Source organism: Syngnathoides biaculeatus, chromosome 11 (assembly GCF_019802595.1).
Source record: "Syngnathoides biaculeatus isolate LvHL_M chromosome 11, ASM1980259v1, whole genome shotgun sequence".
In the NCBI taxonomy this organism is placed as follows: Eukaryota; Metazoa; Chordata; class Actinopteri; order Syngnathiformes; family Syngnathidae; genus Syngnathoides; species Syngnathoides biaculeatus.
Genome location: NC_084650.1, coordinates 24793747 through 24818691, shown reverse-complemented (window position 1 = coordinate 24818691; position 24945 = coordinate 24793747). Strand labels below are relative to the sequence as shown.

Below are 24945 nucleotides of genomic sequence, written 5' to 3'. Positions count from 1 at the left end.
GGGGTATTGTTCTAATCTACAAACGAAAACGAAACACAACTTTTATGGTCTGTTATGATCGATAACAGGCATCGTCAAAGTAATCAACTCGAGCTATATAAACTACAATTTTTTTTTGTACAACCGCATCCATTAATTTAGGTAGATTTAATAAAAGTCACAACTCAAGGGAAAGAAGACATCATTCAAAGTGCAACTTCAAATCACTTTATTATAAATGTGAAAGAATAGTAAACAACAACTTGATTATCCACACGTTTCACTGCCAGAGAATGAACGAATCATTGGAATGTTTGTTTTTTTTAATGCGTAATCAAAAAAAAAAAATCCTCATTTCTTGAGCTCCAAATCAGGTAACTCTACCAGCTTGTTATGCACATGCATCATCCCTACAAGAGAGAGGACAAAAAAACACTAAGCATTTTGAAATATTATTTTTTTCCAAACTCGACTGCTGTTGTACGAAGCATATTGCTGCCAGACTAAACAAGGCTCAAGGTCTAAACTTACTGTATCATGATATTTCAATACACAAAGGATCCTTGATAAAATGGAGCCTGACATAACGAATATCTTGGTTGGGCAATGACGTGGGGGCCATATCATGATGAGTTTTAGCTATTGTCCGTTGTGTGGCATAGAGAGCGAGCAGCATGGCTGCAATGTTAACTCTAAAGAATACAAAACAAGTCTCTGGAAACTGGAACATGCCCTTTTATGGTACAGCAACTCTTTTTTTGTCAAGACGTGCGCCTTTGGCAATGGATTTGAAACTAGGAGGCACACTAATTCCTCACGGCCCATAAAAGTGACTTGCCTGTGCTGAATACTGGACATCACCAAAGTCACCAAGACCAAGCACAGTGGCGTGGTCAAGTTTGCATGGATCATTTTAGATTTGACATTATGTGAGTCCCAAGATGCATGTCACAGGAACAATGAGTCCCAGTCACTTATCATCATGTCATACAGATACAGTAATCCTCTGCTATCTTGCAGTTCTTGCTTCACGGTGCCAATGTATTGCAGATATTTATTACAGTAAAATAAATAAATTATATATATATATATATATATATATATATATATATATATATATATATATATATATATTCTTCAAATTATTTCTCATGGTAAAACCTAAACAGGCCACGTTAAATGATTGGAAGAGATATGAAGCAAGAATATTACCCGTTCAGCCGATTCAATTAAATTCTATAGGGTGGGTAAATTAACCAGACATTAGAAATTTCTGATGGATTTTTTTTGTATCACTCAAGTCATTACGAAAATTTTTCAAACAGACAAAACTAATGGGTTCATCTCATTTTCATTATTTTTCAGATAGTTATTTAACTGTTTAGAAGCAAGCTAAGACAGCGGCCAACTTCCATTTTCTTTTTTAGCCTTACTTTCAATTTACCATAAATCATGTTTCAGGTGGCACGGTGGATCAACTGGTAAAGCATTGGCCTCACAGTTCTGAGGACTGGGGTTCAAATCCTGTCTCCGCCTTTGTGGGGTTTGCATGTTCTCCCCGTGCCTGCGTGGGTTTCCTCCGGGCACTCCGGTTTCCTCCCACATTCCAAAAACATTCAACATTAATTGGAGGGTCTAAATTGCCCGTAGGTGTGATTGTGAGTGCGGTTGTTTGTCTAGAGCTGGGATAGGCTCCAGCACTCCCCATGACCCTCGTGAGGATAAGCAGCAAAGAAAATGGATGGAAATCATGTTTCATTTCATGTGATCAATTTGTAATAACAATGTGGATTATCCTAGCATTTTTTTTGCCTAGTTTTTCTTTGCTCACACTGTACTTTATACTTGGCTTGAGTCATGGTGAGCTTCTGCAGTTATCAAGTAGGGTGGATGGGATTGTCATCAATACACATACTCCATGGCAGATTCATAGGTCCACATTATAACAAGAAAGATATTATTATAATAATGAACTTTTCACGTAATTCTGTGATACTTCTCAGGCCATTTGTTCTTTAGTCTGGGCAGCTATACACCACTGTAATTATTTCTCACCTTTGAAATATTTCACAGTCTTGACCCTCAGTTCCAGAGTGGCGTCTTCGTCACATACAAAGACAGTTTGTGGGTGCTGCTGGAATGCGGACACAGTCCACATGTGGTTCACGCCTTCTTCTATGGCTTTGTACAAAGCAAAGGCCTTGTGAGCCCCAGTGATGAGAATCATCACCTGTGGATACAATTAAAAAGCAATGATTTTGAAGATTACTTGGATGACCTAGTCGTGAACACTCCTGTCTTCTCAACATTCAACTAACCTTGTTAAACATATATCCAAGTCTCAATTTGTAAATTATACGTTCCAAAGAGTAGCCTTAGACACCTATAGAGCTATATTTTCATTATTTAATCTAACAAACGTTTTTTCCCCCTCACAAAAATTGATAGTTGTACATGTTCCAAATTATGTGAACCTCCAGCTGCATTGGTTAAAACAAGCAAGCAAAAAAAAAACCACGGACTAAACTTTTGGGTACTTATGAAAAAATTTAAGCAGATCAGGGAAATAAGACATTATTGGGAATGGGTTTGGCCTGCCAACTTTTACTTCCACCAAACTACTGCAAGCACTAACCAGTCTCATCTGTTTAAGGGGATTTTGTTCGTGTCAATTCACAATATGAATCCTCTTTTTCTAATGCCATTCCTTTATTCTTTGCTGGAATACTTTGGTTTATTTTCTGATTGTTGAATACATTCCTTTCCCAGATTCAACTCCCTAAAGACACCAGATGTTTCTGGTCAAGAATTTCTAAATACACCTGGAAATCCATGGCTCTTAAGATACAATGGAGTCATCCAGGTCCAGAAGGGCAAAAGCAGCGCCAGACGTTCAAATTTCCATGACCAAGCTTCATCGTTGGCAGGGGGTTCTTTACTTTATTTAGAAACCTGCATTTTCTCCTAACATGGTGGGCTTGACTACGACCAAAAAAATTATACTCTTTACTCGTCCGTCCAGCGAAAGGACTCCGAAATGTATTTGTCCAAGTACTCCCAGGAAAATTGAAAAAGTCAATTTTTTTTTAAATTTTTTGAGAACTGATGCTTCCTTCTAGAACCGCATCCATGAATGTCATGAATATTTAATTTTTATTGAATAGTAGACGCATCCACATTTATCTTGAGATGCTACCAGTGATCTACAACTCTCTAGAGGTGATATCAGGTTCAGCCTTTGCCTATTTTCTCCCCCCTGGTGGGTAACAGTTTCAATGTGCCTCCAATACTCAAGTTTTTGCAGACTTGCTGTCATGTTCAAGACCGTGCATTTAGAAATTGTCTTAGTGGATGGACTGGGATCTTTCGAGAATGGTCTGACAGCCCTCCCCAGATGGATGGGCAGTAAATACCTTCATGTTTTCGCATGGGACCAGAGTTGGTTTGGTCATTTTCATCTCTCTGTTAATTAGTCCAGGGCAAACCCCTTCACAATGATGTTTTAGTTCATTGGTCTGCATAAATTATTTATTACCCCCCCTTACCCTAAAATGTTTATCCTGTATCTTTTACCTTATGCAGCTGGGGGCTCACAAATATTTGCACGTGTACATTACCAATTTTTGAGGGGAAACAAATGCTCATTGAATTCAATAAAGTTACCCAGGTTGTTTTGACAAAAAGTGTGACTATGTCAGCAGGGTTCAGACATTTTCAAGCAGCACTGCACATCAGGAGCTATAAGACTTCTGCTGAGGATACGTCAGACGTCCCTCAATAAAAGATAGCCTGTGGAACCTCCTCCCTGATTAATCCTCAAACCTCAATGAGCGTTTAAGACAATTAAGACTTTCCTTAATTTGGCAGAGTGATAAATTACGGGTCCCAGACCTGAAATAAGCCCTTAGTATAAACTACGCAACGCTGACATAACTAGCAAATAGTTATGTTGCCTTCTTCCACTTTGACAAAATATAAAGGACGTGGTGACATTAATCGTGAATCTAACCTCCTTTGCATCCATGACGGTGCCCACTCCAACAGTCAGTGCCATGGTGGGCACTTTGGAGAGGTCTCCTTCAAAGAATCTGGCGTTGGCCACAATGGTATCCCTTGCCAAAGTTTTCACCCTCGTCCGAGACACCAGGCTGGATCCAGGCTCGTTGAAGGCTATGTGGCCGTCTGGCCCAATTCCTAAGGTGACAGGAAGAACATTTGCATGAGGTAACAGGTTGATGTCTTGATTGCACCTCAAGATAAGATGCCGTAAACACACGGTTGCTTAATCTGGGCTTCGTTCGATACCTCCAACAAACAGCTCAATGCCCCCAGCCGCTGTTATTTTCTCCTCGAAAGCGTCACACTCTGCTTGTAAGTCTGCAGCGTTGCCATCGAGGATGTGTGTGTTCTCTGCTCGTATGTCGATGTGCTTGAAGAAGTTATTCCACATGAAGGAATGGTAGCTCTCCGGGTGATCTCTGGGAAGTCCTGCATTTTTAGCAAAGCCCATTGGTCAAACATAAAAGGAGCTCTATTATGGGAAAATGACTGAATTGATCATTTGGATGAAAAGAGTTGGGTCTCTGGAAAGCATCCCCACATATGAAGTGTGAAATTGAAGAAGTTCAGTGTGAGTATTTTCTTTCTGTACCTTGCAACTGTTATCATTTTACATAATAGTGAGGCTGATTTAGTTTCTCAGCCAATCACTTAGCAGTTAAAGTTCCAGAGCGAAAGAATAACTTTTAAACAATACATTCACGTCAAAGTCAAAAGGTATTGTGTGTTTGACCATGGTGGTAGGATGGGAGTTGGCTCACTTGCAAGTACAAAATGAGCTCATTTCAGCAAGACGGGGAGAATGGTGTATGGTGTGTTTTCATTCCTGATCCTTAGGATATTTTGACGAAAGCACAGTAACAGACATGACATTAAGATAACGGAAAACTGTTGATAAATGTGAAGGGAAGAAAAATGCAACAAAAAAGTGTCTCTTTGAGAAACGAAAGTGATGACTTACCAACATATTCATCCATGTTGAACGTCTTGACAAACTGGAAAGAGAGTTCTCCGTTCTTGTAATACTCAATCAGTTTCTTATAGCAGCCTAACGGAGTGCTTCCTGGAGAGAAGGCAAAGAATAAGCTTTGATGGCAACATTTGAGTCTCCTACTGCATGTTGTGGCTACTCCACCGGCCAACAATATTCCATATTGTTAGTGTAAAATTAGTAAAACAGTGAGGCTGTCAGATACTCACCAGTAGGAAGGCCAAGGGTAAAATATCTGGAGGGTCCAGGTTTGAAAAGTAAAATCTTATTCCTGATGTATTTTGCAGCCCACTCGCTCGACGCCTCGTAGTCATTGAGGATAATCAGTTTCATTTTCCCGTTTGTATAAAAAATAATAATAATAAGCTATAAGCTAAGTTATACCAGTTTATCTGAAGGTAACCGCGGTGGTTATGCGGACAAAACACTCCTACATCAGACTTTAGACTAATCAGACTTTAGACTCATCCAACAACCTAATCTAGTTACAGTATAGAATAGTGACGTCCTAGAGTCGCAAAAAGAAGCTACACAAAAACTTTCAGAACACATCTAAACAGCTAAAACAGGAACGTGACTTGAGACCGTAGAAAAAATAGCTGCAGCGGGTTGCTTCTGCCTCAAAGTGTGTGCCTGCGCCGTTTCTTCAGTCATGTGATCCGCGCTGTGGCGGATGGATACCAGTGATGGGAATTCCGGCTCTAGAGAAACTAGAAACATCTTTTTTTTTTAGGCTAGGCTCACTCAAGAGAGGACTTCGTCCTTACTCTAATTATTATCATCAAAATGTAAAATAATGCGCAAATTACTAATGTAAAAAAAACATGGAATTGTTTTAATTTATTTACTTTCAACTTTGGCGTTGTTGTGGTGAAATGCATGATACCGTAGCCACTGCCGCATCAATAGCAAGAGCTCCAGTAGGAACAGGAACTGAAAATTTTGGATTTCCCCTATCATTTGCACCGATGGGTGGACAGTCCTTAAATATTCTGTACTTTGCCCAGTAGCTCTTTTATTTTCCAGGCTCTCCACCCTACCTTTGAATCATCAACAAAATCAAGGTGCTCATATTTTCCTCCTTTTCATACTGTATCGCTTTTTTTTAACTAGCTTGAAAGAGCCGGCTCGATGCCCCTTTGGATGCGGAAGTCACCACGGAAATTACGTCACCAAACATCCTCTCCGCTTTGACGTTCGCTATCAACTTTGGGTCAAAAATGTAATCTTTCAAATATGATAGCGAACATATCAGTTCTCGCAAGTGCACTTGTCTTGCCAGCGGAGTGTAAAATTCATTTGCTTGGTACAGTATTTTGAATTAGAATTCAAAAGGCTCCACGTGTAAACAAACCCCTCTGCTGGTCAAAAACTCAAATAGTCTTTTGAAATTGTAACCGTTGGGCATATTGAAGCATAGCCACCGCGGCAATTGCAGAATTAAAACATTCATTTGCTTGATTCATCCACTCATCAGATTTGTTTTTGACGGTGTGAGTAGCCTTTATAGCTTTTTTTTTTTTAATTATTACTATGAGTAGGAATTCAGCCAATTAGGACGGACAATGTCCGTATTATCTTGCAGAGTTTTCAAAAAATGACATAAATGGGATATCACTCGTAATTGTGAAAATTGGGGTCATTTTTCATTGACAGGGGCAGACTGATCATTTAACAGGCAATTGCCTGCAACTGTGAGATTGCCCATTCTCATAAGAATTTTGTACAGGCAGAATGGTGGACAACTGCTTTGAGCATTCGCCTGTGTGATTTTGAGTGCGAATGGTTGTCGGTTTCTTTGTGGCCTGCTCCTGGCTGCGAACCAGTTCAGGGTGCCTCCAGCCCAAAGATAGCTGGGAAAGGCACCAGCACTCCCGCAACCCTTGTTAGGATAAGCGGCTCAGATAAACTATTCAGACCCCGTCGCAGTGAATAACCACTGCAACCATGTCCCCCCACATTCCAAAAAATCCATTCTGGTTGTGTCTGTAGAAACAGATTTATGGTAACAAAAGCAGAATCACTGATGGTTCTATTGGGTTACATTAGATGCACGCATACCGCATGGCCAGGGTTGTGGTCAGTCAGAGCATATGCAATAGGTTTTGGTTTAGTGTATCGATTTCTGAAGAACTAGGGCTTGCAGGTTTTTTTTTCTCCCCTTACAGTACAAGTGATTTTCAATACCTTTATTAAAACCATGATGTGACACGAACCAGAACACAGAGCACACAACAGAAATAAATACCAGGTGTATGCCGCTTGTTGTCCAAGAAGCTTTATGCAGCTGGCTTCAGAATTATGTTAGAGGGCAGGGGGAGGAAAGAGATGGATGCCATGGCATTCAGACAGAGCCACCTACCCGCAGCTGGGATTAGTGTGCTAAAAACTCTGCCCGCTGTTGAGTTAAGTGCATTTCCTGAAACATTCCACCTGCACTGATACACACGCAAAACAGCCATTCATTCTCAAGCAGCCAGCTTCCAAACTTGACAGGGTTTGAGGCTGCTTCAATCAAGGTCCATCTCTGGCTTATTTTCTGTTTCCGAAGTGGTGTTGCCCGTATTTTCAGTCATTCCCTTGTCTGCGCTTTCTTCCTGGGCCTTCTCCTGTCCGTTCATGGGCCCGTTTTGCTCGGCTGGCGCGTCCTCTTTGGGCAGCTCTACCTTTGGCTTGGGCTTGGTCACGGTAGGGTTACAGGCAGAGAACAGCTCCTGGAAATGTTTATATACATTAGATCATCATGTAAAAAAAAGTACACTGATATTGAAGATTATTTTCTCTAATAGTGGTATCAACGATCTGATTTACACAAGATTTGCACCTGCAAAAACATACAAACATGATTGCTCACACAAACAAGTGGAAGATAATCTACTAACCGGAAGCTAGTTGACTAAATGGGTCCACCAAATGATCCCGAAGGTTCATTTGGGGCATTCCGGGAGGAACAACGTGATTTATCAAGACTGGGACAGATTGAAATGTCTGATTTTGCATCTAAAAACCCGTTTGAACTTTTCCGCTCATGTTAATATTTACAAAATGAAAAAAATGAAAAAATAAAAATCGCTTCACATTTATTCCTTTTGATGCTTTTGAATTATTTAGGGACTAACATGAAGCCTACCACAAGGGGGAAAAAGCTTTTCAACTCTATTCCTTTGTATTTTGGCGATTTCAATGCACTGCAGCCAAAAGCCTTCATCTGTGAAGGCACAATTAATGCTGAGAGGTGTTGTTTCTTTTGGAGCAACATATTCTGCCATCCAAGCAATGTCTTTCAGAAATGGCTCTGCTTATTTCAGCAAGAAAATGGCAATCCACATTCTGCATGTTACAGGAGTACAAGAGTATGGCAATATAGTATAACATTGTGAGCATTAGACGGGCCTCCCAGCAGTCCGCATCTGGTCTCCAAATGAAAATGTGTGCCGCATTCAGAAGTGCAAAATTCGGCAACAGAGACCACGGATTGTTGAGGAACTGAAGTTGTGCGTCGACCAATAATGGGAAAGAGTTCCTCCAACAAAGCTTTAACAATTGTTGTCCTAAATTCTAAAATGCTTGAGTGTGGATAAAGGTGATGTAACAGTGGTAAACATCCCCCATCCAATCTTTTTTGGAAGGTGTGAAAGGCTTCAAATTCAAATTGAGCTAATACTCACGCAAAAAGTAGGAATATCTTGTCTTGTAATGTATTAAATTGAATATAGAGAGATGAAAGTGGACTTTTTTTGAAAATTCCTGAAAATAGGGAGTCTGGGGGCATCCCCCCTGGGAAATTTTTGAAAAAAAATGGATGGCTGTGGTGCATTCTGGAGATATCTGAACAAAATTCAGACAATAATAGAAAATAAAATTTCTAAGTCCTGACCCCCAAAAAATTGAGCAGAAGTTCCCCAAGGGCCAAGCCCAGATTTTTTTTGCCCCCCACCCCCTATCACTGGATAGTACAAAATCACAGTCATTAAAATATGCCATCTTATCTCAAGACAAATGAATTAAGTGAACTATTCAGTAAAAAGATGTCTAAAATTGTCCTTTTCCCAACATTACACATATAGAATATACACGAAAATATATCCTAGAATTTCTACACTGTACAGCAAAACACATTAAAGAAGTTGATCTGTAATTACCATTAACGTTTAAGTCTCAAAACTTCTTACGTCGCGTTGTACTGATACACTCATATGCTCACTATCTTAGATATAGATCTAGTAATACTAATAGTATAATCAGTGGCCTTTAATATTTTGATACACACAGTCACTCACATTTGAAACTTGTACGGGTGTAGTCAGTCATGCTGCCAGATAAAGTTGCGGGTGTAATTAGGGATGGCCTTAAAATAACTTACTGGATTAATATAACATAACTGTTAATTAGAAATAAAATAAACAAATACATAACTAAAATTTCAAACTCATAAATGATAATTTCCAATTTCAACTGATATTAGTAGAACATGATATAAAACTAAAATTTTTCATCAATAAATTGATCTGCCAAACTTGATCTGAAGACAAGTTAAATGCACTGGCCTGTCAAGGAAAACACGAATGGTCTATACTCGCAATGTTTTGAAAATGCTGAGCTTAGTTCAACATAATCGGCGTTCGTGGCAACAATCTAGCAATACATTGGAACAACCATTCCTGTCGGCAATCGTGACGTATTGTTGTGGGGGGAAACGCACCACGGGACTGCCGTAAATAGGAAGCCGGCTTGCTAGAACGCGCCTTTATGTGCATGCGTTCGACGTATTGGCCACACCTGAATCAAGCGACGAGGTGGATGATAGTCTAATGTTGTTGTTTTTTTTTGTTACACCGTCACACTGGCTCACGATCGACGCAATGAGCACCCCTGGTGTAACTGAATTTCCTTTGACATGGCTCATGATGTTGATGACTTTCGACGTAAATGCGCTCGCATTACGTGAAGCAGTTCAGAACATGTGCTTTCGTACATGCTCAGTACGGTTAACTTGCATTTCCTGTTTCTGGGTGAATACTGGTTATTTTTTTGAAGGAGCCTTGTTTGGTTAAGAACGTTTATGAAATAAACACGTAAATTAATGTCAAGACCACACAAAATAAGCAAAGTCTTGAGAGAATGCGAGGGGTTACTGTTACTAGTGTTAGTGCCTCAACATGGCTACGCTTGTGAAAGCAAAACAACAAACTCAAACGCATGTTCGTCCAATTTTGTCAACTAATATCCGGATTAATTTTAGGCAAATTTTCCTCAATTTTTCGGAGCAATTTTCATGAAAATTTAAAAATCCGGAATTCCGGGAAAATCCAGAGGACTTTCAATGAATATAGGTTGTAAAAAAATTTTGCAAATCATTGTAGTCCATTCTTATTTAGGATTTACACAACGTGCCAAATTCATTGGAATTGGGGTTTGTACTTTACACCTGTTGTCAACATGGCATGACATCTGTTAAACACCCTTTGTTTGCAATCTAAAAAGATTAGGCTTCAAGTTTCAATTGAAGAGAAGGCCTTTTGTACAAACGCTTGCGTATGATTGGAGGTAGGCACGCTGCCTTTTGATTGATCAAAGAAAAACTGGTATTTCTTAGTTAAGAGAATGACATTAGTAACTGCATCACAGCAGCCTGTTTATGTGAATCTACAATGTTAAAGGGGAAATCCACTGGTTTGCATTAACAATGTATCCAATAGGTCATGTCATATGTACTCAATTTTGACAATGTGACGTTAAATCCTCTCATTTAATCTTGTTTTGAGTTTGTTTTTTTTTGTTTTTTTTTTTAAAATCGACAAGAATTTTCAGGGGCGATGCCATTTTCGCGAGTCACGTGACCTACGTGCACAGATGTGACGTGTACCGTGCTGCAACAAAGGCTCGATTACATGGGACACCATTTATGCCCAGCCCTGATTTCTCGGATTTATCCTCGTCTGATGAAGAAATAGTATCGGTTGATCGGGAAGAGGGAGGAATACTTCGTTACACAGCCGTGAGCGGCACGACATGACGGAGGAATACTTCCATACACAGCCGTGAGCGGTGTCACTCACGCCTCAGCGGGCCGTGTAACTAGTTAACATGCCGGAGTCTCGTTCGTTATCGGAATTAACCAGGACATGGCGCGGCGGCTGCTACGAGACATCGTTCTGCGCTGAGTGACTGAGCTCTCCACCGGCAGCCCGTGGTCCCCAGCTCACGCACGGGACGGAGGACGTGTGCGTTTCAAGCGGGAGGTGTCAGAAAAGTTACCACAGGGATAACAGGCTTGTGGCGGCCAAACGTTCATAGCGACGTCGATTTTTGATCCTTCAATGTCAGCTCTTCCTCCACAATGTTGAGGAAAAAGGTGACACGTGTTATGCGGGGGACAGACACCTCCTAGCCAGCTTGCTGGCTCCAGTACAGCCATCTTCCCGATCAACCAATACTGCTATTTCTTCATCAGACAAGGGTAAATCTGAGAAATCAGCGCTGGGCATAAATGGTGTCCAATGTAATCGAGCCTTTGTTATGGCACGGTACACGTCACATCTGTGCACATAGGTCATGTGACTTGCAAAAATGGCAGCGCCCCTGAAAATTTGTAATGGGTCGATAAAAATTTTCTCAAAACACTATTAAATGAGAGAAGATTTAACATCACATTGTCAAACTAGAGAACATATTACATGACATTGAATACATTGTTAATGACACCAGTGGATTTCACCTTTAAATGTTAGAATCTAAACTATGTAGTAGTAGTGTAGTATTTCTCAAGAACAAGAGCCTCTCTAGTACTCTGGAGCTTGCTCACCCTGGTTTTAGCTTGAATTTCTTTCACTTTGACCGAGGGATCCATCGTCAAGCTCAGTTTGCTTTGCTGGTTCATGGCGCTGTTCATCCACATCATGGCTTCGGTCGCCAGCTTGTCCACTTTTGTGACGTCAACCTCATCTATGTGATCAAACTGCTCCTCCTGACGAGTCGAAAAATGCAATGTTCGATGACAAATAGTGAAAGTTTTTTTTTTCTTTTTAAACAGACAAGTTTGCAGATGCAGAAATGTTATCTTTTAAAACCTTACTTTCATTTTACACGCCTCAACAAATTTCATGTATTGCTGGATTTGTTTCCCCAATTCCTCAAACGCTCTAGGTCTCTCCTCAGCTTCCGTGTAGCGCTCCTGGATGGGCTGGCCGAGTTTCTGCAGAAAACCAATGTTTTAAGATTGTCGAAATATTTCAAACATTCGACAAAGCAATAGAAATGTTGATTTAAACTATAATCACCTTTAAATCTGCCAGCCTGTCAATATACACCTGCTTGGGTTGGTCCTCTCCATCCTCATACAGCCAGTTCTCAGTATCCTCCAGCTTTAATGACAACGCATCCCTTTCCTAAAATTAAAAATTTATTATTACATTAGGAACAGGAGTCCCAGTCTTGCTTTCCAAGTGGTCCGGAGTGTCAACTCACAGCTTCGCCCACAAACTTCTCCAGCATGCCGTGCAGTTTGTCCCTCATGTCGTACACGTACTCTTCCACGTAATTCTTGGAGTCATTCCTCTCCTTTTCCAGTTTGTCCTGCATGATCATTTTACCCTAAGGGGGAAGAGTACTTAGTGTCAAAATGATCGTAAGATTGTTTTGGTAATGCATGCATGTGCGGAGTTGTTAGTACCTCGTTTTCAACAAAAAGATTCAGCATGTCATCTGCTAGCTGCCATTGTGGACAGTTTTCAATAGGAAGATCCAAAACTTTTGTTTTGACTTTGGGCTTTTTCGCTTGTGGAGGCTGGTCAGACTTCTTCTCCCCTTTGCCCTCTTCCGTGGTAGTCTATTAAAAAAAAAGAAAAAAAAAAAAAAAAAAAAAGACAAAAAAGAAAAATGGTTTATTTTACCACTTACATTCTAACTTTTCTGAAGGCAATTAGACAGGCTTGATGTGCATGCTATTTAAAACTATCTCCATTAAATTGTCAACATTTCTAATACATATGCATGTCAATTCACCTCCATCTCCTCATTCTCTCGTGACATCTCTTGTTCTTTCTGACCATCTCCCTCATCCTGCAACTGCTCCTCCTGATCAGTTTGCATCTTGTTCTGCCGAAGGAGACAGAATTCCCACCCCTCTTCCTCAACTACAAATCCACTTGCAACAATGACAATATTGTCCCTAGGTAATGGTCATTTATTACCTCTCCATCTTTGTCATTGGTCTGCTCCGTTTCCATGGGCTCTTCTGTCTCATCTGACTTGATCACCTCGACCAAGGAGGCACTGGACACGCTGAAGATTCCGTGGATGTTCACTCTGACCTTAACTTTCACCTTGGAGCTTTCACCGGATGCCTGCGGGACAACTTTCTGAATCAGAAACTGACCTGTTTGAAAGAAAATCAAGAGGTAAGAATTAACAAATATGGCGCACACTGCAACACAAATTTGTGTGCTTGTGTTTTGAAGCCTAGCACTGTTTCCCAAATCATTTTTTTAGCAACTACATTGGTATTTTTATTGATTTGGTAAAAGTAAACAAACATTTTTGGGCAGTGAAATGTATTTAAAAGAAAATTTTACTTGAAAAGCAAACTAAGTGTACTAACACTAAGTGTTCAACATTATCATGTGTTTCAAAATAGATTATGGTTTTGGTCCTGTCACAGTCTCGCCTCGTATTGGTCTTAACTCAGTATCAACCTCCAAAAGCCTTGGTCTTGTTTCAGTAGGCTCTGGTCTCGTGCAAGTCTTGGTCTTGAATATTGCGGTCTTGGGCATAACACTACAATTTTTAGAAGACTGGATTTTATTTCTATAGCACAGTGATTGATTTTGTTTAATCAATTTAAAAAAGACAGTTAAGTGTCAAGTTTCATGATGGAAACAGTTTGAACCTGGCATTGACGACTTCTATTTTATATGGAAAAAGTTGTCATGCCCAAAAAAGTGGAGGTCCACCAGCTTCCCAAAACAGATTGTGCTTGACCTTTGAGGGTCCAACAGTGGCTTACCGATGGTGGGGTCAGGGTAGGGGAGCCCATTAGGACTGTTGTAGTACGCCTCTAAAGAGAAAGGCTCTTTGCGGTAGAATGTCAACACTTTGGAAAAAGGTGCTGGGTGGTTCATGGGAAACACCTCACAATCACTACAAAACAACAAAAAAAAAAAACGCAACAGATCAATGCTACGTTGCATAACAAGAAATGGAGACCACATGAGAAGTTGCAGGAATGGTCTGTTTTACCTCACACCTTCCTCAGTGGCAGAATGCCACTTCAAGGAGATGGGATATGGAACAGCATCTGTGATTGAGAATTCACGCACTTTGAAGGCAGGTGACAGGATTGCGCACTGTGGGAAATGAGTGTTGTCACGTGTTGCAATGGAGACAAAAGGCATCACATTTCTTTCTCTGATACTTGCTACTCTTTTACATTAGCACCTCCTTATCAAAGATGCCGTCGAAGAGGGACAAATATTTGGAGAAGTGACACGTTATGTCTGTGATATCCTTTCAAGGAGAGTAATTAAAGATGACGTGTGTCACTACTGAATTGTCTCAGTGGTAGAATTACCGGTATTACAATCACAACACGTCCAATTCATGCTAGAATTAAAATTTACTTTAAAAGGTAATATCATTAATTTATAGAAAAAAAAAAAATTAATTATTATGGCGATAATTGTTAAAGTCGTAGTCTGAATAACCTGTAACTGATGTAGTTCAACCTAAAGCAGCCTCAGAGGTGTACAATTCAACCATGATCATGGATATCGGATAAAACAGACCATCAGGACTTGCCAATGTGTCCTTAAATAGTTTCCATTTGTCACTTGAAATGCCATTGACTAAGTCTGTTTATTCCAGAATTGGCTGCTGCTGTTTTCTGGCACAGTGGAACAATGCAGGCAGAGAATGAGTGATGTATTTCCAGGTCACAGATATTGTATGCAAAATGATTTGAAATTCCAAGCCAATAAAAATGACATGAAATTCCAAAAGGCGTGCCGGCCATGAAGGGTATTGACAGGGTTGCCATTTGATGATGGTTATATCTATTCTCTGTTGTGCATATAATGTAGCATGGACAGAGCACAGAGAGCGACATGGCTGCAGTGCTAACTGAGGAATACTGGAACATCCCATTTTTGAAACACTGACAGTTTTTTGTTTTTTTTTTTTGGTCAGGCTGTTCACCTTTTGCAAGAGATTTGGAAGTAAGACGCACGCTAATTTCTTGTGACTAATAAGCGATTTGCCTCTGATGATTACTGTATGTTAACAATGTCATCGTGTCTAAACACATTGGCATGGTCAATTTGGATACAATGTCAAACTTTAAAACATTTACTGTAAATTCTCAAGTATAATGTGTCCTGAAGTATAATGCGCACCTAAAAAACGACCAAAAAAAAAAAAAAAAAAAAAAAAAACACACACAAAAAAAAACTGGAAAACCCTTCTACCAATGTACAATGCGCACCACCAATTTGCTGCTACTCATATGCTCAAAATATGAGGAATTATCTGTATCTATATTTTGTTAGGTTTGTACTTGTATTCTTTTCAAAAACTGTCTGTACAACAATCATTAATAATAATCATTGTGCATGTGCTGATGTAGTGGTAATATATAACTTGGGACAGCCCACAGGACATGCTTCTCCTGGTCCCTGTAATAGTCAGAACAGAATCCCTCAACCAACTACAATAAATACTCAATGATGGGATAGCATATATTACAGTCTTAAATAAACTAACACTGTTTAACTTGAACATTTTTTGCATAAAACTGTACAATGTGATTGTATGTTTTATTTTTCATCCATACCTATATATAATGACTATTAACTTTTTCAAATATTTTTGTAAAAAATTGCACATTATATTTGAGAAATTATGGTAAGTTTTTTCTTACATTCATTTAAAATAGCTGTGCTTGGGCCACAAAAACAGCACCACAAAACAATTTCACAATGTACAGTAATATGGGTGCAAATGACCAAAAAAAAAAAAAAAATCTTCAACCTAACAGACCATCGGCTATATTGAATGATATTTTGTTTGATCATTATCAAAGAACAATAAGTTAATACATATTAACCGGAATTGGTTTAGCAAAACTCACCATGCGAAATCATTTTTATACACTTATTCAAATCTATACAATGATCTATAGAATAATCAATTTTAAAACTACAATAGTGAAAGCCCTAATTTAAACAAAAGATAAAAAATAATACAAATGAAACCCAAACTACTGACGGTGTGAATGCTTGGGTCAGTTAGTGATTATAAAGACCAAAAAAAAATAAAAAAACAGTGTTTCCCAGATTAGAGTTACGCAGTGGGCCCTCACCAATTTAAATTTAGGAAAATTAAGAGTGCTTGTTAAAACTGAAGCTTCTCAAACAGGTTCGCAAGTCCAGCAATCCCAAATGCTATCAGTTCGAGTGCCAGTGCAAACAATTCTAATGCAAAATGCTAGGGCTGAAGAAAATGTGTGCCAGTAAACACAAGGAAGAAGAAGTGTGGGATACCTGTAAAGCTGATCCTCTCGCCACTGCTTCATCAGCATTCAGTGTGGTGTTCAATTCTTTCCCGAAGAACTTGCTGATCCTCTCTTTAACAGCTGGGATCCTGGAAGCCCCGCCCACAATCTCTACCGCATAGATGTCGTCCTTTTTAAGTTCTTTGGGGAAATGAAGACAAGTGGAAGAATTGGAGGATTGCGCTTGTGTCATGAATGAAAGGAAAGTAAATAATGTGATGCTCACTGGCTTGTTCCAACAGACTCTGCAGGGGAGGCTCCACTTTGGCCAAAAGGTCACCACTCATCTCTTCAAACTGACCTCTTGTAAAGTAGACAAAAAAAAAATGACAGGTGAGAGACTTGAATTTAAATAAATAAAATTTAAAAATGGCAGGCTGACCTATTGAGCTTTCCCGTGACATCGATCTCATTCATGAAGCATTCGATGTTCAGCGGAAGGTCAGAGGAGTTGGCACTCATGAGTTTTTTCAGCTTTTCACATTCCATGTAAAGCCTGACCAGAGCCCGGGGCTTGGACTTCACATCCAGCTTGTATTTCTTGCCAAATTCCTCACAAAAATATTTCACCAATACCTCATCAAAGTCCTTGCCTCCCAACTCAGGATCGCAGGCAGTGGCAAGAACCTGGGACGGACACGAGGAGGAAGAATGGGTAACGCAAATCCTATCAGAGCTAAGAGCACACTCTTGTGACAATTCCCAACCTTGAGTTTGCCCTTGTTGAAAGCACACACTGACGTCTGGTATCCAGAATGGCCCAGGTCCACAAACACTACATTCCTGGCCTTCTCTTCAGGAGCAGGTAGGTCCTGCTTATAGATCCCATATGCCAGAGCCACTGGAGAAAACAGTTTAACATACTTTTAACACAACAGAACAGAGGCAAGACTCAGCCATGTGTATTTCATGTACTGGCAATAGACGTGCCATGGCAAGACAAGCAAGGGTGTGACTGATGAAATGGGCTCTCTGAATACCAATACTTTTTGCTTTTGTGTTTGTAGTGCATAAGTAAGAACCAGCCCGTCTCCTTTGCCAAGGCTGCTTCTCCTAATTGTAATTGACGAGGGAAAATGGACCGTCTTGGGAAGAAGGAAAAAAAAGCACTTGGTATCCTAGCAACAACAAATAGAGAGAATTCCACCCCCTCCCCAAAAAAAGAGGTCACGGCTGCTCTCAGAAATAATGGAGTATTTTCAGTTACTATGTAGTGCAGTGGTGCTCGGTGTGTTAATCGCGATTGCCAGTTTTGGTCTATCGCGTGGCAGCGTGCCCAAACAACAACAACAAAAAAAGACTAACATCAGCCTATCATCCATTTCGTCACTTGATTAAGGTGTGGCAGTGTCGATCTCACGCACATAAAGGCGCGTTCTAGCAAGCTGGCCTCCTATTTATGGGTTCTTTTGCTTTCTCCACAGCAGCTAGCAATTACAACAGTTTGAATGACTAAAAGCGCAATTGTCCAGTGCAATGACCACAGTGCAAAGGGCGCCTAGACTTCAAGAAATGTACGCAATTTAAAGTGACTCGTAGTGCGATAACATGGGTCGATTGTCAATGCATTTTCTATAGTGCTTGTTCAAATTTCCAAAATGTTAATAGTTATAACAGACACACTTAAGGAGGACTATTCTTAAATGAAATTGCTTTGACAAATTGAAACTTTGTCCATTAAATATCTAGTCCACTCTGCAAAGGAGGGGTGGTACCCAGTCAATCACAGGGCACGAGAAAAAAACCCAACTCATTTTGCTCACTCCAGGTACTCATGCTTCATCCCACATTCCTAGCGTGTCGCTGCTGTGTTATTGCCGTGTCTCAGTGATTTTTACCAGTATGTTTTTCTTTAAAAAAAAAAAAAAAAAACAGCCCAGTTAGCGTGTTGCTGCTGCGTCTTAGTGATTTTTTACCGGTATGTTTTTTTTTGGAACCGGCCCTGTTAGCCCAGCGCTAGTGTGTTTCTGCCGCATCTCACTGATTTATGTATGTTTTTTTTGTTCAACCACCTCTGTTAGTTCTGTGGTACCGTGTCTTTTTTACCGATATATATATATGTTTTTTTTTTTTTTTTTTAAACCAGCCGTGTTTGTGCTACCGTGTTGTTGCAATGTTAGGCTAAGGTATTAAAACTTTGAAAACTCTGTGTACTGTCTTTCTTTGTAAATATCCCGTGTTTCAATGCCACAAGCTTTTACACAGGTGCGGCGGCTTATGTATGCACTAAATGGTATTTCCTTTACAAATTTACTGGGTGAGGTTTATAATCCGGTGCACTCTGTAGGCCGGAAACTATGGTAATCACAAAGAAACTGAGGCAGAGCTTTTACTTTGGCATTTTTTGTAATCAAATTATTCGAGTAATCATTTAATTCCTAATATAAGACATGAAATAGGATTTGGGCATCAAGACCCACAGTGCAAATTCAGCCATAAAGTACTTGTAGAAAAGCCATCAAGAATGCTGACTGGGCTACCTACCCTAAAAACACAACTATGCCCCCCCCCCCCCCACACACACACACACACACACACAAAAGAAGCAGTACGCACCAGCAGTTGTCTCATTCATGAGCCTCAAGCAGTTGAGCCCTGCAATCTGCGCGGCATCTACCACTGATCTCCTCTCGGAGTCAGTGTAGTAGCAGGGAACCTGGGAAACACCAGGAAATGTTAAAAAAGGTATGTGTGCACACAACTATTTAATCTCTTTCTCTCTCACACACAAAAACACCCACACAATCTTAAATGGAGATGAAATAAAGCATGGAGGTTTTTATTAAAGGTAAAAGGATAACCTCAGCACAGGCAGGGTAAAGGTGTGTAGCGAGATTTTTGCACGTATTGAGACACTTACAGAAACAACACAGTCAGCAACGGGCTTCTTCAGTGCACTTTCTGCAGTCTCCTTCAGCTTGGTGAGAAGCATGGCAGTGACCTGTTCAATGCTGAACACCTTCTCCTCCTCCATGTACATGACCTGTAGTCAGGGATGATCATTTTGGTGTAGTTCTCAAATACATACAAAAAGTTGAAATTGCTATTTTTTTTTCATGACCCACAGAGTTCACTGAATGAACTTATTATATATGTGTAGACGTTCCATTTGTGAATGATTATCTTAGCAAATGACATTTACTAGGCATCACCATCATGTTTGGTATGTTTGAATCAAAAAGCTAGTTTATTTTTAGCCTTATCTTATCGCATGTCTTTTGACGTAGTACTGTAAATATCTAACAGCCGAAGTTTAAAAAGAAAAAAAAAAAAAAAAAAAAAAAAACCAAAATCTAAAAGCCGATGCAGGACAGACATCACGCCCAAGACAGACAACATCTAATACGTGGATCAGAGCTACAACTTATCCAGAGCTCCTTTTAGTCCTCTTCTGTCATACATTAAAAGGAAAGCCGTGCAGTGAATAGTGAAATTCGATATTGCCTGACATCTACTGTTGATGCTGGGAGATATTGACAAAGCACCACTTTGTCTTAATGCACCTGCTCAGCTCACACCAACATAGCTCCTTAGGGTCAAGATACCACATAGCAGCAAATCACTGCTTTTGTCTAAATGAAGCTCCTCCGCTCACGTTAAGTTATAAATCAAACTGTCACAGTACACGTCTCGTTTTAAACTTAATACTTACTTTGTAAAGGCTTCTTACAATTCTAAAGAACGTTAAAAAGTGCAATGCCGCAACTTTTTGACAAGGCAGCTCTCAAGAGTACCCAGTTAATTTATTATGATTAAATTTACTATGCAGCATTTTTGGAGAGTGCATTACAAAGAATAATGTTAAAAGGCATCCCCTCTCCATTTTCAGGTTTTATAGTGGCAAAAGTCTGACAACTTTATTTCCTAGGGGAAATATCAAAATTGCAAGGAAAGTGGATCGTGTCCCAGACCAGATTATGGATCATGTATCTCTTATTCAGGCTTATGATTATTATGCAATAATTTAGTAATTTCAGACTGTTTTTATTGAAAATGCACTTGAATGAGCCATCTGTAGACATAGTCGCTAAGAAGAACTTCGTGAACACTTACGGGCTTCATCATAATTTAGTATGACACAGAGGAAGTCAACTTCATTAGGGCAGCAAGTCTTTATTGAAGACCTTAATTGTCCTAAAGGACTGGTGTATTTTCGATAAATCATGTAAAACAAACTTCTTACTACAGTGGAATCCTGACTATTCGTGAAGGTCAAGGTACTGTGTCGGACTAAAACGAATGAAAAGCTGTGGAGAACTGACGCTGAAAGCTGCATGGGGGGGTTGTATTTACTTAACAGGGATAAATCTGCAGATGTTTGCAAGCCACTTTTTAACCATTTTTGAAATATGCTTAGGGTCAATGTCCATTTCGAAGACCCATCTGCGCCTAGGTTTTAGCTTCCTGGCTGATATCTTGAAATGTTGGCTTAATATCCCCGTGTAACGTTCTTTCTTCATGATGCCGCCTATTTTATGAAGAGCTCCAGTTCCAGTTCCTGCTGCAGCAAAACGGCCCCACAACTTGATGCTGCCACTTCCTTTCATCACAGTTGGTATGGTGTTCTCAGGTCTACAAGCTCCCCCCCTTTTCCTCCAGATGAAATGTTTGTCATCAGGCCCAAACAGCTCTATTTTAGTTTCATTGAACCACAGGACATATCCCCAGAAGTTAACATCTTTGTCTTGTTGTCTTTCTCAAAGCTGTAATCTGTCCTTGTAATTTTTTTTCAAGTTTCTTTAGGAGTAATTGCTTGCTTCTCATTCAGCCCATGTTGATGCAGGACTCGTTTCACTGTGAATAATAACACATTCTTACCAGCTTCTTCCGACATCTTCACGAGGTCTTTAGTTTTTGTTCTGGGGATGAGTCGCACAATTTGAACCAAAACACTTTCATCTCTGGGACATAGAGCCCCTCTCCTTCCAGAGTGGTGTGATTTCAGGATATTCCCATCTATTTATAGTTTTATATAGTTATTTGATCAGATTGAATGTGGCACCTTCAAGCATTTGGAAATTGCACCCAAGGATGAGCCGGACTGGTGGAGCTTCATGATACTCTATGGTTTCCGGGGTGATTTCTTTTGATTTTAAATAAGGAAACAGAGTGTTTGAGGTGTGGCCTTAAATACATGTCCAGGTGTACAGTCAATTAACTCACATGTTGTCAGTTAACCAATCAGCAGCTTCCAAAGCCATGACTTCATCTCCATGTTCTTTAAAGACAGAACTGTAATTTTTATGTATAAAAAATATGTACTTCTCTATGAAATTCTGTCATTTAACAAAATTAAATAATTTTGGTGATTGACTGACTGACCTGAAACACAAGAGGTTTAGTCTGATTTGACTAGACAGTGAGAGTAAAAAAAATTAAATGTGTTTTTGTATACTGTAAACCTCTGTCTTCAACTGTATGTGGGGTCCACTGTACACGATTCACTCCGCGCTTACCTTGATTCCAGTTGTCCCCGTGGGCATTTGTGCGACATCATAGACCAGACTAGATTTGAGACGCTGCACAAATGGATCTGAGAAAGACCGACCATGAAACCTCTTGAAGCCCTGCACTGTGTTCTTGCAGTTTGTGACAACCTGTTCAACCATGAAAATTATGTCAACAAACTAATTGCACTGCCTTTGTTTGACAGCACCGCCATACATGACACATTCTTTGCATGCTGATTTTCCAAATTCTCCATCAACAATGGGACAGTTAAGATCACGTGTAACGGTTCCAATAAAATCATACCTGGCTTTTCGCAGCAGCACCAATTGATCGATTCCGTGGTCCAAAAGAAACACATGCTCTATGAATAGAGAAAACAAAATCAGTTTCTTTCTCCTAACCGATTATGTACGGTAAGCGTGTCACACGCAATAAGCTGCCGTTGAGGATTTATTAACTAGACCGGGGGGAAAAAAAAAAGCACAATTGATAAAGCGTTTTGACAGTCAGTAACGGGCCTCCTCCCATCACGCGCTTTTCCGTGCCCACTATAGGACTTGCATAAAAATCGGCCAAACGCCGAGATTTTCATTATTGTATTCTGTTACTCGATTTGATATTGTAAAGGCGCAGTTAGGGTTGTAATTCATTCAGCTACTGGGGGGGAAAAAAAAAACAAAACACTCGCCTTTTAACTGACGACGATGTCACGGTAGCTAGCATTAGCATTCACATGCTGTTCCCAGTTGAGAAATGCCGTTAGCATGCTAACTCCCCCAGCGAGCTTCACCCAAGATGACCACAGATGAATTCGCACTCATCCCCAATTTGTTATGGTGGCCAGGCGAGACAAAAACAAAGCCATCAACCATACTTACGGTGTACATCGGTCGCTGTATTCATTGGCGACGGTTTCGATCCCACCGGCTCGAGCTACTGCAACATAGCAGTTCAAATAGCCCACGTCGAATCCCACAACTGACATTTTAAAAAGGAGCTGAAATTGCGGTGCAGTCTACAGCGGGAAGAGCAGCGGTTCGATTCGGTGCGAAATGAGGACCGAGCAGCTACGGGGTTAGGATATCACTCAGCGGTCGTGGTTGATCCACCCTTGCTCTTGTTCCATGAAGCTGGGTAGCAGCATGCGGTACACCGGCAGATGAACGAGGCTTCAAGAATTTTCGATCCGTGTCGCCAACCAATCGCGTGCGAGGCCGGGATACGATGCCATTGCGGCACCCGACGGCCAAAAAAGAGATTGCAGCGAACCGGTGCTTCCGCCATGTTCGTGCATTGCGTCGCGGCAAGTGAGCTAATCGAGGTAAGAAAGAACCGAGTACAAATACTTCGTCGCAGATACTTTGTGAATGTACTTTACTTGCAAATACAGCACAGTGGTGCCTTGACGTACTTTCACACGGAAATGAATGGAAATGCCAGTGTTTCACTATCACCCCCACCAAAAACTCAACATCAATCTTTGTGAAGTTTTAATAAGAAACAAATAAGGGTACGGTATTGTATTACGGAAAAGGCTCATAAAACCATATACCATATTCATATAAATTTATTTGATGACTGACCACATTAAGCAAGTTAATAGTTTTCCAGGAATAGTAAACTATACCTGTGAGTATTATTTTTTTGTTCTGTCTGCATGTGTTGCTACGTTTGTTTTCAAATATAAATGTTTAAATGGTAATAAATAACTGCAATTGGCTGGTGACCAGTTCAGTGTGTACCCCGCCTCTTGCCCGTTGACGGCTGGGATGGGCTCCAGCCCTCCCCGTGACCCACGTGAGGATAAGCGGCGAAGAAAAGTTTTCCTTAGCCCGTCTATAGTGTTTTGGACTTTGTGTGAGCATTAAGCTAGCCCACATTTTTATCAGAAAAAGTTATGTGGTTTGGTTAAAAGCACAATTTATTACACTATTACATGTAATTCTCTCTATGTTTTGCAGTGTACTTCAACTAGGAGTGGCAATAAACAGCTTGAAACAAGCACTTGACCTTGGTAGATATAGTTATGGTATAGTTCTCCATTACTGCTTACAGGACACTAGGACACGCACACACACGCACACTCGTTGATAACATTCAGGGAAAAACTGGTTTGATAAGGAGCCCCTGAAGGAATAGACTATTATCTGAAAATTAGGAACACTCAGCACTCTGCTTCAAATTGGACCAAGCTTTGTAAATCTGTACACTTGATTTAGATGTATTAAACCCTGAAAAGACAAGTTTGGTTTATTAAAATTCTTATTGGAAAACAAGATCACCACCAAATATTTAAAGAACCAGCAAGTCGCAACTCCATCAAGGAATTTTCCTGGTGGAAGGATTGAAGTACACTTTTATTGAACATTTGTGTAATGATATGGAGAGAGCAGAAGATGGCACACCATCTGACAAGTGTTTTATGCAAATAAGAGTGGCTAATTATTGCTGCATTAAAATGTGTCACACTTCAGACTTCTACAGTACATTCAGAAAGTATTCAGTGCTTGACTTTTTTTTCTTCCACATTTTATGCTGCAGCCTTATTCCAAAATGGAATAAATTCATTTTTCACCTGAAAAGTAAAGTTTCTACTGCTTTGGAGGTTCCGATGAGCACAGCGCCCTACGTCATCTGTAAATGAAAGAAGCTCCAAATCACCAGGACTCTTCCTCCTAGAATTGTTCACCAGTCTTAATTGACCAGTATGTGGAGGACCTTAGCCAGGTGTCATGTTTGGAGGAAACTTGGCACCACTCATCAGCTGACCGATACCATCTCGACGGTGAGGCGTGGCAGTGGCGCCATCGTGCAGTGCTTTTCACCAGTAGGGACTGGGAGACTAGTCAGGATGGAAGAATGCAGCAATGTACGGAAACATCGTGGATAACAACCTCCTCCAGAGCGCGCAAATATTTAC

General features: G+C 40.3%; 2 protein-coding genes across 2 annotated transcripts; both read right to left on the bottom strand.

The window, feature by feature from the left end:
• Nucleotides 1–191: 191 nt before the first annotated feature.
• Nucleotides 192–6168, bottom strand: gnpda1 (glucosamine-6-phosphate deaminase 1). The gene is made up of 6 exons (XM_061835683.1): nt 5239–6168; nt 5000–5101; nt 4285–4467; nt 3989–4173; nt 2035–2209; nt 192–389 (listed from the first exon to the last, which is right to left on the bottom strand). Exons 1-6 carry the CDS (start codon nt 5360–5362, stop codon nt 331–333), a joined length of 828 nt encoding a protein of 275 aa, XP_061691667.1. The 5' UTR covers nt 5363–6168; the 3' UTR covers nt 192–330.
• Nucleotides 6169–7203: 1035 nt separating this feature from the next.
• hspa4b (heat shock protein 4b) lies at nt 7204–23186 on the bottom strand. Its single transcript, XM_061834597.1, has 19 exons — nt 22904–23186; nt 22329–22386; nt 22031–22171; nt 19435–19557; nt 19131–19230; nt 17282–17415; nt 16957–17201; nt 16801–16877; nt 16564–16715; nt 14267–14373; nt 14034–14167; nt 13222–13406; nt 13034–13126; nt 12702–12857; nt 12497–12622; nt 12310–12417; nt 12105–12224; nt 11835–11996; nt 7204–7743 (listed from the first exon to the last, which is right to left on the bottom strand). Exons 1-19 carry the CDS (start codon nt 23008–23010, stop codon nt 7540–7542), a joined length of 2532 nt encoding a protein of 843 aa, XP_061690581.1. The 5' UTR covers nt 23011–23186; the 3' UTR covers nt 7204–7539.
• Between the last annotated feature and the right edge of the window lie 1759 nt (nt 23187–24945).